The sequence below is a fragment of the Bombus impatiens genome, unplaced genomic scaffold (assembly GCF_000188095.3).
Source record: "Bombus impatiens unplaced genomic scaffold, BIMP_2.2 scf_0491, whole genome shotgun sequence".
Lineage (NCBI taxonomy): Eukaryota > Metazoa > Arthropoda > Insecta > Hymenoptera > Apidae > Bombus > Bombus impatiens.
This window is the reverse complement of record NT_176910.1, coordinates 475,145-489,846: the sequence shown is the minus strand read 5'-3', so window position 1 is coordinate 489,846 and position 14,702 is coordinate 475,145. Positions and strand designations below refer to the sequence as shown.

The 14,702-nt window shown below is 42.7% G+C and overlaps 1 protein-coding gene across 1 annotated transcript in view; it reads left to right on the top strand.

Annotated features, from left to right (window-relative positions):
- Positions 1–13,600, top strand: part of LOC100742067 (DNA N6-methyl adenine demethylase) — a 126,470-nt gene extending 112,870 nt beyond the window's left edge. The window contains exons 5-12 of the mRNA XM_012387872.3: positions 1,852–2,089; positions 2,734–2,969; positions 3,427–6,175; positions 6,551–6,726; positions 7,100–7,453; positions 7,761–7,988; positions 8,091–8,245; positions 8,338–13,600. Coding sequence (XP_012243295.1) covers positions 1,852–2,089; positions 2,734–2,969; positions 3,427–6,175; positions 6,551–6,726; positions 7,100–7,453; positions 7,761–7,988; positions 8,091–8,245; positions 8,338–11,038 — 6,837 coding nt within the window. The 3' untranslated portion in view covers positions 11,039–13,600. The remainder of the gene's footprint in view (positions 1–1,851; positions 2,090–2,733; positions 2,970–3,426; positions 6,176–6,550; positions 6,727–7,099; positions 7,454–7,760; positions 7,989–8,090; positions 8,246–8,337) is intronic.
- Positions 13,601–14,702: the final 1,102 nt, after the last annotated feature.

Here is a 14,702-nt window from a genome sequence, read left to right as displayed (position 1 = left end):
CCATTTTCCTCTCTCTCTCTCTATCTTAAAACGCTATTACACACTAGCTTCTCCCATTTAATGAATCTTTCTCATTTAATATCATCTGTCTCGCGTAATTAATGAACACAATTAAAAATGAAAAGATAATTGCTCTCTCTCTAGTCTCGATAGTTTATATACAACGATCCAGTTGAAAAGTGCAATTACTATGTTTAGTATGTGCCAATAGCACAAATCAGATCAGAATGAAACTCTGTCCCGCAACTCGTCCGATCTTACAACACATCATAATTTCAAAACCTTCACTGAAAATACCCTCTCGATGCTGCAAGCTTCTTCAAGCCATCGCTGGTCGGGACTCGAACGAAAATAAACGAAAGTATGTACATCGCGCAGGTATAGTTCTTCATACGTGGCGATTCCATTGTATTGTCTCACGGATCCACTACACGAAAGTTCCATATGTCTCAAGGAAGAAGACCATCGTCGACCGATTATCATCGCCGCCAAGTCCTGGCATTTTCTCGGCCCGGTTTCGCAACATCGACCAATTCCCCGTGAGATTCTCCGCGTTCCACGATGCTTCATTCGTTTCCACGTTCATCTCTGTTTCACCCCCGCGTCTGCATCGAACAGTCACGGGAACACGTCGAAACTACGTAAAAGGGGTTGCATTCGTCAAATCGAGTCACGCGACTCTCTCTTTGTTCACGAGATTGATAGCTTTACGAGGCAGCGGGAGGTCGAGAAGCAAGTTTTGACCATGAGAACGCGCGAAGGCATGCAGGAAATAATGGTAGACCACGGCGCGGCGGTGCCCGCGGACCACGCGAACCCACCTCCCGGCATGATTAATGGCTTTATTACCGCGCTGCTTCGAGCTCTTTATTTAATTGGGTCGCGAACGTGTGCGTATATACCGTCGTAGCTGAAGGAGTTCGTAGAATCGTTGTAGAAGCGTGTGCTCATTATGCTGCTCGTTGGACGCTGGAAGAAGTTGAGAACCTCTGCGCTGTGCATAGTTAAGGAACCATTGCTGACGAATGGCTATTCCCCCACTCTGTACACGACAGTGGCTATCAGTTCGTTCGAGCTTCGAATCGTCGAACGTTTCCGAGTGTAGTCTCGTTCAAATTAGTCATGGAATCACCTTTTTTTGGTGCGAACTTGTTGCTCCGATTTGAAATATTCTATAGTTCGCATGCTTGCCTTCGTTAGTTAAGTTATTTGACTTCTGGTTGATGGTATTCGAACAACTCGAAAACACTCGATCAGTGTGAAATTGTTGCTTAGTCGACTTGAAATATTTCTTCGAGCTTCTATGCTCATCCTTGTTATTCGAGCCCATTGTATACAAATAACTTGATACTAGTTTATTAAAGATTCGTTTGGATTAATCAAGTTACTTGATTCACGCTGATTGTATTCACTTAACATGGTTTCAAGTTTATGTTCACACATAGGTACATTGGTCAAATAACTTCACTTACAAATTGTCTAAATCCAAGACAATCTGAATGTCTAAAATGGCGAGTATTTAAAGTAGACTTCGCTTGAGGAACTCAGTATCGAGGCTAGAAATAACATTACATTACCCATATACCAACTGTCGATTCTTCCGCATCAAGAAATAGTCCAAAGAACCTCGATCAAAGTTTGAAGGGATATTTCAAGACAAAAATCACATTAACTCTGAACTTTCTACTCTTTGTTGAGTAGAACAAGTACAGCTACTTTTTCATGCTACTTTTTTTTTTTTTTTTAGTTGAAAAATTTACAACGTACGAAAAAACTCGATATGTATCAGAAAACCATTAAGAGCTTCGATTCAAGGTGAAACTAAAGTTAGGTCCCATGTTGATGTTACAGTCACCCGGAGTGATGCCATTTTACGGTGATACTGGCGCCGGTTTTCGGCCAGCAGCCGGCTTTGGGAATACTGTTTGGCACCAGGGAGTCGCTCCCGTGGGAGCAGTTGCGGTTGAAACGTCAGCAGCACCATGGCCACCTCAGCAGTTCATTCAACAAATTCCTGCTCCGAATCAGCTCGAAGAGCTGAGGTATCATACCCAATACACCGCCGCAGCGCCATACCATCCACAACCAGGTAATTGAAGAGGGAATCGATTTTGAAGAATTTACGAATTTGTCCGATACGTGTCTCTTCTTTTTTTTATTTTACCTTCTCAAGTTTTATCGAGTAGAAAATATTTATTCTCGTTAGAAATTTCACAATTCTTTTCTTGACTTATCGATCGTGAGATATTTATATTCTTCGACTATTATAAAATAACGTCATAGCATATGCTATAAAATATTTACTGCCTTGATGCTAATTTTAAAATTTCAATAGATATAAAGCAACATTAATTTTGATAAAAAAAAAAAGCTAGAATGAGTCTTTCAGCCACTAATATGCAATTTCATTGATCAGTTTGTTACAAGGAAATGGTACAAACGACGTTAGATTTTAAGATTAAAAAAAAGATTTTAAGATATTAAAAAAAATAATGTTGTAACATCATCGTCTTTCTCTATTTTTCGATTTATAACGCTGATGAGTATGGTTTCTGAACAGCTCAAATATGATAAAATTCGTATTCACAGTTTCGATCACTTGAATTCGACGATTCAGAATTCCTCGCGAATGAGAACGATCGTGGAATGCAAAGTGTGCAACTATGCAGGTCTTTGTCCCGCCGATATGCCGTCAGTTTCCGTGGAATCGGCACGTGAATTTTCTGATTACAGTCGCATATCAGCAGCAGACTTTCATTACTACGGATCAGTCGGCATTTCAACGTGCCGGGGCGACAGGACAATACACAATCACGGGACAACCCTCACCCTTGCCACCAGTCGCCCCACAAACTGTACCATCGACAGCTCAGAGGCCACTAAACGGTCAATTCATGGATCCCGCTGCTACTGCAACCCAATCAGTTGGTTATGAAAGGCAGGATTACGTCAATGGTTACCAACAACAGGTACAATTAGAAATGAATCGCTTTTAATTAAAAGTCAGCTCATTCGAATATCTTCTCGAACACGAACGAAGATAGAATATTGAATTTTAGAAAAATCTAAGAGTCACGAAAGATAGAAAAAAGAAAGTTTTTCTTAGGTTCATAAAGATAATCTAATTAGAAATTAATTAATTGTTAAATCCTCTGGATCATTTTCAATTATGGTGTTCGGTCCTTAAAAAATTAATTGAATTTTGAAGTTGTTCTGTATTTTTATCTCATATTTTTGAGATGGTAATATGAAAGTTCGAGGATCGTTGCACCATTATATATATCTAAAAATATCAAAGCATAAAATATTTTTTAATGCACTTAAAATTAAAGTTAATCTCTCACGAAGCATCCTCGTGAATAGCAATAATATACAGTCAATTCCCGAACATTTTTGAGTTATAGATGGAATGATGCGTTTTTCCAGGACGTGACGATGGCACCGCCGCCTTCAACCACTCCGACGAGTCGTAGCAGTTCCGTACACATGGACAACCAGCAGCAACAACAGGCCTCTCAGCAACCGCCGTCGCAACCGCAACAACAGCCAACGGATACGCAGGTGAAGGGATTCGCGACGATCGCGGCCAGCAACGTGTCGGGAAACGAGATGCCTGGGTATCCACTTCAACCGGGCCCACAGAGTTTACACAACTCTAACGGATATCCAGGCTACGTGGAAATGGGTCAACAAGTACAGAACCAATGGCAGCCGCAGCAGGTATCTCAGCAACCACAACACCAGCAACAGCACATGCAACGGCAACATTCGATACCTGACGGTAGCCAACGGCATTTATGGTCCGATACCAGTACCGGTACGAAAATGAGCAACGTGAGCAACAACATGAACTGGTCGGATGGGACGTTACAGCAACAGCATCAGCAACACCAGAAACCTCCTCAACAACAACAGCAACCGGGTATGCAGAGCAATAGTATGAAAGGACAAGAGACACAGCAAAGTATGCAGATGCAAGGACAACAAGAATTACCCCGACCAGCGAGCCATATGAGTTGGGAGAACGGTAGCGTGAAGGAGACGCCACAAACTCCGCAGTCGTGGACAGATAATACGGACAACAGTCAGCAGCAACAAACTCAGGGAAATTGGTCGCGGCAGAGTCCGAAGCTGAGGGACGCTTCGCAGAATCCGAGATTGACACCGTCTAGTCAACAACAGCAGCCTCAGCACCAAGGCTGGCTGCAGCACTCGCCGAAGTTGTCAGACCATCAGCAGAATCCGTCTCATCAGAACGCCCGGATGACGCCCTCCAACCAACACAACTGGCAGCAGAGCAGTCCAGAGATGCAACAGAACTCGAATCAACAGAATCCAAGGCTGACGCCATCTAACCAACAGATGCCGCAACCTGGGACGCAGCAACAGCAACAACAACAGCAACAGCAGCAGCAGTGGTCGCAACAGACGAAACTGGAGAAGAGTCCTAGACTTACTCCGTCTAATCAGATGTCCTGGCCAGACACGCCAACTAGTCAACCGAATTGGTCGCCTAATAGTATAAAGAGCGACAGTAGTCAACAACCTCAACAACAATGGCCAGATTCGCAGCCTAGTCCGAGGAGAACACCTGGCCATCAACCGGGAACGTGGCAGCCTCAGCCACCCACACAAGAGAATAAAATGGAGAACCAAATGTCTTGGTCACCGAACTCGGTGGCCGAGAACCAACCTACCTGGGGCCAACAAACGACCAAACAAGACATGCAGAATTCCGGGGAAAGAGTACTTTGGCAGCAGCAGGACACCGGAAAACCGAATGGGTTCGTCGATACGCAAGATACTCAGGAGAGTAATGTATTTGCTCAATCAAATCGCGTTAATTTGAATAGTCGACTGAAATCGATGATTCTAAATAAACAACAACAGCAACAGCAGCAACAACAACTACAGCATCAACAGCTTCAACAGCAGCAATCGCAGCAACAGTCTCAGCATCAAATGAGCCATCAGGAGCAACAACATCACAATATGCATCATCAAATGCAATCTCAACATGTGAACAGTAACAACGGAGCTAACGGCGAATACCATACAGAAGACAGGATACGAGACACGCATGACAATACGGAGAAATTGCAAGAGAAGCAGGCGGACCAGTATTTAAGTCAGTCGAATATCATCTCGATGGCGCAATCCAACGAATCTTTGACCGGTAATTTTTTATTGCATAGCCACCACCCTCGGGTCGATAGTTTGCCCGATGGTGGTGGCTTATGGGAATGGTCAGGAGGAAGTAATAACACATTAAATAACGGTACCGTTCTGCCGGAAAACGGAATGATGGTCATCGACAGCTTCATGAAGTTTGGTTCAGAGGATAAGTCCGTGCTGGACAAACCATACGAAAAACAACAACAACAGCAACAGCAATCACACTATCACCAACAATCACAACAACAACACGAGCAACGACAGCTATGGAAGGATGAAAGTAAGAGCCATGACAATCAAAACATCGAGGATAAATCGTTTCAGAGGAGACTATGCATAGAACAGCCAACCAACGATAAAACTTTCGAATCTTGCGAAAACAGCAACGCAGACAGCGAGAAGAACGATGGGACCGAGAACGATGTTGGTTTTTCAGAAACTCCATTAGTCGCATTAGTGAACAAGAACGACACATCAAATTATCCAGAAAGCAGCGAAAAGATCGCGTCGACGGAGCCAACCAACAGCTCTAACTGCGATTCCTCTCAGAATATCAAGCAGGAGAACATCGTCGAGTACGGTTGCTCTAGCTCCGATTGCGTTCCATCGCCGACGGTCTCGTCAAAGAGCGATGGCTGCGCGTCGAAGGAAATCAAGAGTGAACCGGACCAAAGGGCGCAGGAAGGTAACAACTACAAATTTCGTGGCGATGGCGGACCCGCTAAAGTGTCTCCGGGTGTCGGTTCGTGGTGTTGTCGACGAGGCGGCACCGAACAACCGACACCCGAGCATTTGCGGGAGGGTTGTTGCCAGGGTTTGCAAACGAGGGACGAGATATTGGCCGACTCAGCGGACAAGTCCGACGTAAAGAACGAAGGCACTCAAAGTCCACGTACCGGTAGCGTGCCTTCAACGACTAAGTTGCAAGATCACTTGGACAAACTGAAGAACAATGTCAGGAGCGAAGTGCCGGACTGCAACTGCTTCCCAGCTGACAAATGTGAGTTGCTATTGCGTATTCAGCACGACACTAACATTGAGAGAACACACTAACCACGTTCACACGAAAATATAGATAAATAAATAATCAAAAAATGAACAAAATTTTCTTAAAGAAAAAAATATATATATAACTATACTACTACTACTACTGCTACTACTACTACTCTATGTACTACCACTACTAATATTACTGGCCAACAAAAAATAAACCGAGCCTTGATTCAGTGACCCAAAGAAGAATGCACGTACCTAACTTACCCCCCTTTCCCAGGGGGCATACCTACTACATACGTGGCATAAATGTTTCCGCTTCTGTTGCTTCCTTTCCGTTGAAACGTCCAGTTTCGTAAGTAAAATGAGGTTCAACCACAAGGTCCGCCAGAGCCCGGCTCGTACTACACTCATCTCGGGGCGGCTGCAAGCCTGCCTGACCTACGGAACGATCTTGAAAGAAGAACCGGCCTTAAGGGAAACGCCATTAGATTCGAAAAGGTCATCTACACCGGAAAAGAAGGGAAAACCACTCAGGGATGTCCGATGGCTAAATGGGTAAGCATATTACTGTATTCTATATATTACCCATACTTGTACCGAATGTTTACGCATTTATAAAAAATTTAAATAATTTAAATTTTTTGTAATAATTCGAAATAAGCAAATTTTGTATAATATATTGAATAATATTTTGAAATTAATAAAACAGATATTTACATCTCCATTTGTCTAATAACATTCATAAAAATATGAATTTGCATAGAGATTCGCAGTCCACTAATATTTTAGATCGAAGTCAAAGCGAATCCACTCGTCTCTTTTTAAATTGAATTTTATCCAACCTATTCCAGTCGATAGCTTTGAATCGCCCACTAAGATTACTCTGTACTGCTTTGGTGATGGGATTGTAATATCAGTGATTCGCTAGATACTTCGACGATCTGGTCTGGAGGAGAAGATCCTGACCATAGTGAAACACCGACAAGGGCACAAGTGCCCAACAGCTTGGATCGTCGTGGCCATGGTTGCTTGGGAAGGCGTACCCACTCACGAAGCCGATCGAATCTATTCCCTGTTAAGTCATAAGCTGAATCGATTCGGTCTTCCTACTACTAGACGATGTGGAACGAACGAACCGAGAACCTGTGCTTGCCAAGGTCTCGATCCTGATACTTGCGGTGCAAGCTTTTCCTTTGGATGTTCCTGGTCAATGTATTATAATGGTTGCAAATACGCCAGAAGTAAAACCGTCCGTAAATTTCGATTGTCAGTACGATCAGAGGTGAGGAATATATCATAACAATCTAAATTATAATTAATTGTTAATAATTTAAATTATCATATTTTTGTCATAACAATATTCGTTATCTGTGTTGAATTTAACAAGGATACCATCGAAAGTCTTAACTATTTGCTATAAATGTCTATTTACCATGTAGATTTCATTATTAATGTAGAAATGTTGTATCAAAAATTCTAAGTTCAAGACCTACCTAGTTATAATATATGGTACTAAGGGTTAATTGTCATTCTTGTCTTCCTTATTGTATACAAATATAACGTTTCGTTCTTTTTTATTTTTATTATAGGAGCAAGAAGTCGAAGAAAGAATGCACGTCCTAGCAACACTTTTATCGCCTCTGTATCTCAGCCTTGCACCGGAAGCATTCAACAATCAGACACAATTCGAACGGGAAGCGAGCGAGTGCCGTTTGGGATTTAAACCTGGCCGACCCTTTTCCGGTGTTACGGCCTGTATCGACTTCTGCGCGCATTCTCATCGTGATCTTCACAACATGAACAACGGATGTACAGTGGTAAGTGACTTAAAGAGACACTTAATTTTTTCCAATACTTAATAATTCTGAAAAGGTAAAGATTTAGATGAAATAACTATGCTGTAATTTTTCATCTTAAAGGTGGTCACTATGACAAAACACCGATCTCTATCGAAACCTGAAGAGGAACAGTTGCACGTACTTCCCCTTTACATCATGGATACTACGGATGAGAATGGGTCGAAAGAGGGACAGGATGAGAAGGTTCGCGCTGGAGCTGTAGAAGTTTTGACAAAGTAAATAATTTTGTTATTTATATGACAAACAATCACTCGCACAGAATTCTTCTAGTAATGAATTTTACAAATACGTATCATCTAATTCATAGATATCCTTGCGAAGTGAGAGTTCGATCGGTTCCACTCCAACCCTGCAGAAGACACGGCAAGAAAAGGAAAGAAGACGAGCCAGATACCATTAGCAATAAGAAAGATAGTTCCAAAAGCACTGCTGAAAAAATGGCGGACCCAGGACGTGTACCAGGACACCAAGAAATACCTAGACCGCAAATGAGGGACTCCCAACTATCCCTGGAAATGGCGTCTATGTTCGAAGGAATGGATGCTCAATTACAAAGCTCTCAGGTGTCCTCCACTGTTTTAGACAGTCCAGTGTCCATGTACCAAGGATGGAGTTACCAGAATGAACAACAGTGGGGTAGAAACGGTTGGCTCGATCAGCGAAAAAATAATTGGTTAAACCCGTGGAGAGAATACTCGTTCAGTGGTCTGGACAGAGACGCAAAAGTTGACCCAGACAGTACAAGTCTAGACGATATCAGGCCTAGGAGCACCGTTTCTCAGGATGAACATCGACCAGGTTCGCGAAATTTGCCTAATTCCACCATGGACTCGCCGAGGAACTGTTATCCACACTCACCGAGAGCTCATCCTATTTCACCAAGGAGCTCTCATACAGGAACACCAGGGGATATCGGTTACTCCATGTCTCCTAGAGGATGTCCAACTACACATCAAGACCAGAGAATCGCTTCGCCAAGAAGCTCCGGGTATCCGGACACGGGCTACGGCCACCCACCTCCCAATTCCAGAAGTTATCCGAATATGTACGACACCAGGCAGGGTAGTACATCCCCGAAGACAAGCTGTACAAATTTTCCGGTCCATTTGGATCAGAGGAACGCACTCAACCGAACGAATCATCATCATCAATCGCACAACGTAAATAACGTTCGAAACGTTGGCCAGAGCTGCGATCAGTCGAAATTGCCGTACTCCAGACCTGCGCAAGATTCTAGTCAGCAAAAGTACCCTACCACGCAGAACTACTTAGAGGCTCAAAAATCGCAGATCGAACAGCCTTTCGTGAACAGGATACCAGGCCATTATCACCCCCCTCATACCGCGCAGTCCGGAAGAAATCTTCCATATCAGGGCCAGCATGATTCGAACGCGGACATGTTCACTGGCCTGTCGGTGTCTTCTTGCATGGGTAACACTAGTCACAAGCCATTCAGCGCCACGAATGCGGATCTATTGCTACACAGCTCGACGCATCTTCCGCCCAACAATCCACCAAACGGCACTCAGAGCTTAGGATCATTCGATCAGAGAAAATATCGGATGTATAAGGTTCCTGAACAAAAGACACCCGGAATTAGTCAAATGTCACCGGCGTCCTCCGACCAAGTGGGAAGCTGGAACATGTTAGGTACTTGGTATCCCGATCAAAACAAACCTTTCGATCAACAACAGATTTATAACGATCAAATAGGTCCTGATAGGAATCACCAGCAACCTACAGACCACCAGAAAACATTTAATTGGAACGATAGAGTACCGCATCCGGACCAGTCGAAACCACCTTGCTGGGAAACACCCTCGGATCCTTCTCCGTTCAGGGTGCCAAAGGGCAGACCACCGTCGAGGACAGCGTCAAACCAGAATCCAAACACAGACAATACATATCAAAATTCTTCCAATAGAACGTTCCTTAAGCCTCAGGAGCCGACGCGGAACGGTGTCTACGCGGACAGTCCAAGCAACAACGCGGTGCAAAGCAGCATGACGACACATCAAGGTAACCAACGAAGAACAGAGTGGCCGGAAGATAAGACGAAGGAGGGTTTCCACGATTCCAGGCAGAACATCGCGAATCCAAACTCGAATTGTTTTCCATGGGCCGAAGAGATGAAACAGGTGCAAGACTTCCACGGGATGCCGGGCTTGGGACATCCTCACGCTTCCTTCCCACAATACGGACTGTATCCAACATACCCTGTCTTCGACAAACCATATTCTAATTCTTGGGAAGGCTACAACTATCACCAACCGTATCCACACCATCAGACACCGGAGTATCCACCTCAATTCTATCAGCAACCAAAGAGAGAAGCCTGCTTTCCTTCGCCTCAATATCCCTATCAAGGAGTGCCCCCGTATCAAGGTCTGAATCCAGGTTGGGCGAGATGGGACACTCCTCGCTGGGATATTTACGGACCACCACCCTACTTTCCGGTGTTACCAGAACCTCCTCCAAAAGCAGAACCACTAGGAGAGATAGCCGACTATTCCGACAACGAAGAGTGCTTCAAGGACTCGCAGATGGGTGGAGTCGCCATTGCATTGAGCCACGGTAGCGTGTTGTTCGAGTGCGCCAAGCACGAGATGCATGCCACCACGGCTCTCAAAAAGCCTAATCGTCTGAATCCAACCAGAATCAGCCTGGTCTTTTACCAACATCGTAATCTTAATCGACCAAGACACGGATGGGACGAATGGGAAGAAAAAATGCGACTCAGGAAACTAGGTGTTGCGAGTACCACCACCACCACTACTACTACATCATCGTCCACTTCGCAATCACTGTCTACTCCATCAACTCCAACCAGTCCAGCCAGTGCAATCAACACCGAAAAATCCACTCCGCTACCTTACATACCCAGTGTTCCTAGTTCTCAGTTCATGATGAGATCGCCTACGTATACCACCATGACCTGGACCACCCTTTTCCCAATGCATCCGTGCATGATAACTGGCCCATATCAGGAGGGAGGGGCCATTGGATGAGTAAACGTCGGAGGGCGCGATTCCAGCCATCGATGAGCAAGAACCGTGCCAGGAATCGATCGAGCGATCTCGTCGGACTGATCGAGTGAAAAAGTGGGTTTCAAACGACACGAATCTCACTTGACGACGCTGTTCCGTGCCGTGCAACTTCGACACGAAGAACGTGAAACGAGTCACGAGAACAACGAGAGAAACAGAGCAACAAGCAGCTAACATTGAGAGGGGATCAACGAGCAAAAAGAGCAAACTGTCATCATGAGAGGCTTTCTATCGTAATTCTATCAGGTCATCGTCCTAGATGTGTATAGTTGTTATTGACGAAAAAAGACAAAACGAAGATGAAGAAGAAACAACACGTTTGCACTGCCATTTTTCTATCTCACGTTTTTTCGGGAAATAAATAATAAACGTAACAGACAGGGGAAACAGAGGAGAAGCAAGAAAAGTATGCAGCAGGTGACTGGTTCGCAACGCAGACGTTTCGTCGCAGGATTCAATTTTAATCGGGGCTTCCCTTTTTATATCGATCTTTTACACGAATCACGGTAAAATGTTGCGAGCGGACAAGAAAAGGAAATCAGATCAACAATGGATATCGAACACGATGAAGATGTTTGGTATTTAGAACGGCAAATTCAAGGCTGAAGGTGGAGGAGGAATACGAAGCAGCTGATCGACAGAGACGTGTCACGCGCTTAGAGAAACACTTGATCGCAATCGAGGCTAATTTTCACGGTAACTGGATTAACGGCACAAAAGGGCGATCGGCCATGTTCTTTCGAAGAACCATTGTTCTTTTCGAGAAATGACTTCGAATATGTTATACGACCTAGAGTAGAATAAATGGAAAGTAAAAATATGGGAAAAAGGACAAAAGAAGAAAAAACGATGTAAAAAAGTAAGATAATGAAAGGAAGACGAAGAACGAATGAAACGTATCCAATTATATATCTTTGATTCTTTTTTTATTTTTTCTTTTTTTTTTTTTTTGTTATTTTTAGGAAAAGGTCTCGTATTCTGGTAGAGTCGTAATCGTATTTAGCTAGTCCATGCCTAGACGCGATAGATAATTGTTTTCTTCGCAACATTTTAACACACGGCACACGGAGTTGCAAACATGTACGCTGGTAGCACGTGCGCGCTTGCTATGATCCATTTTTGTACAAAGCTGGATCAATTTTGTAACTATGAGAGTCGATCTGCCGTTTATTTTTCCGCACGTTCTCCTTTTTGTAACACGTGTACCCCATTGTTGTTGTTGTTGTTGTTGTTGCATCATCACACACATACATGTGCATCATGCAGGACCAAAATCGTCCTTAATTCTAATTCGATTAATCGGCGCCATCGTAGTAGATTTTTATCCAATATCGTCCAGCCCATAAATCATCTAAAACGCCCATAAATCATCTAAAACGCCCACAAATCATAACTCCAAAAAATCGAACGACGATATGCATATATAGTTTCGGGTGGATCCTTTGTAAAAGTCGTCTGGATAATCTTCGATGCTCCACATGGAAAAACGGAGCTCACACATAGACACGTTACACACGTACACGCGTATAATACATATACTGACACGAAAATGATCTCAAGTTTTTAAGCTAATTAATTAAACGGTAAATATCAACGTTTAATGTATTTCTTTTCTCTTCTCTCTCTCTCTCTCTCTCTCTCTCTCTCTCTCTTTCTCTCTCTCTCTCTCTCCCCTTCTTCTCTTAAATTTCTCTCTTTCTTTTGCACACATTGTCTAAAACCTTTCTTTCTCTCGTTTTCTCTCCTTTCGTTCGTCTATTGTACATTGTGCTTGTTAATCATCGTATTTATTTCGTAATTCACTTGCACGTGCTTGCATCCGTAGCTCTATCCTATTAAATCGATCACGTAAGAAAGATTCAAGAGCAAGAACGATGTGACGAAGAGGCACAAACAGGCGATTCGATGATATATATATTATACATATATATACAATAATTGCTATGATATTAATATCGAATTCTCGGGTCGGTTCAGTACAAACACACACAAATATACACATCATATACACACGAGAGAATCGTGAGATAATTTTTTAATATAGAATATCGAACTGTAAGGGGGAGAGAAATGCGTCGGTCGTCGTGGTGCCATTTCCTTCGTCAGCTACGATCTTCTCATTGTTTCTTTTTTATTCTCTCTATTTTTTTTTTTTTTTATTCATTCTCCAAGCCCTTTAGAGTCTATAATCGCGATTCCAGATCCACGATCAAATCTATGGATCTCGGGTATCCTGATTTATGTTATAGATATATATATATAAGCCTTTCGAGAGGCGATCTTCTCGAGCGAGGAAGACACGCGCACAGAGATCCAATAGTTTCGCGGTAGATCACAGCGGCCAGCCGGTGAGGTTCGACGTTATTTAACGAGTGCCAGTGTTGGAAGGTGAGCCAGAGAGCCAGAAAATGAAAAAAGAACAAAAAAAAAGAAAGAGTAAAAACCGGGAGCATCCGTATTAATCGTACGCGTCGTTCGAACGATCCCTATGTTTTCTATACATAGACCAGCTACGTTTGGCGTAGCTACCTCGAGACATCCATCGCCACTTCCGGCTAGATCCGCTGCTTTTCCTTCGATCTTTTTTTTTTTTTTTTTTTTTTTTTTAACTCATTCATCGATCGTTTGTGACTCGATCGATGAATATGAAAATCAAAAAAAGAAAAGAATCGTGGTATCGAACGAAGGGAATGAGAAGACAGAGGTGGAAAGGAGAATTCAGACGATCAATATTATTGTCAATATTATTGTCAATATTTAAGGTTCTTAACATTGTATTGACAATATATATTGGTCATCTAGAGGATCTTGTACGTACAATACTGTTGAAAATCTGAAATATTGACAACAATATTGATCGTCTGAACGCTCCTGAAGTGGTCTTTTTAATTGAAAAGAAATAGCTAAAATCGAGGGATATTTTGCTCGATGATAAGACCGAGGATGAATCATGATCACGTGTTAGTTTTGTTTAATTGGTTCATTGAATCGAAACAATCGATCGATCGGTTTCTTGCCTTTCGAAGTTTCGATTCACGACCACGCTAACGCGTAAGCGTATGCGTGGGGAAGAAATCGAAAAGAGAATCGAATAGAAAATGGAAAATCATGGTTGTTCGTGGAAAATCGATGGGTCTGCACGATAATCGACAGAGAGGCGCTACTATTGTAAGAGGAAGGGTGGTGAAAAGACGCGTCCATTCCTCGCCCATCGAAGTATTATAAGAATCATTAATATATTATCATTCATTATTATCATAATGTAGTAGTAATAATAATTATTAGCGACAAACAGTAATAATTAGTAATATAATCTAATTTAATCCGACTATTTATTAATTAAGTTTTGACAAAACGCGTTGGTCTATTATATTTTTATTATTATATTTTTTTGCTGTTCTATCTTCCTTTTCTCTCCTTATCTTTTCCTTTCCTCTCTTTTTCTTCGGTTTAACTTTTCTTTCGTAACACCGAACGATCGAGTTCAAGTCGAGAGTACGCACCAAGCCTTTCCACTTATTTCCCATTTTCTTTTCTTCTTTTAATTTTGTGTTCTCTCTTATATTCTCTCTCTTTTCCTCTCTGTTTTCTTTTCTTTTTTTTTTTTTTTTTTTTAAAATTTTTT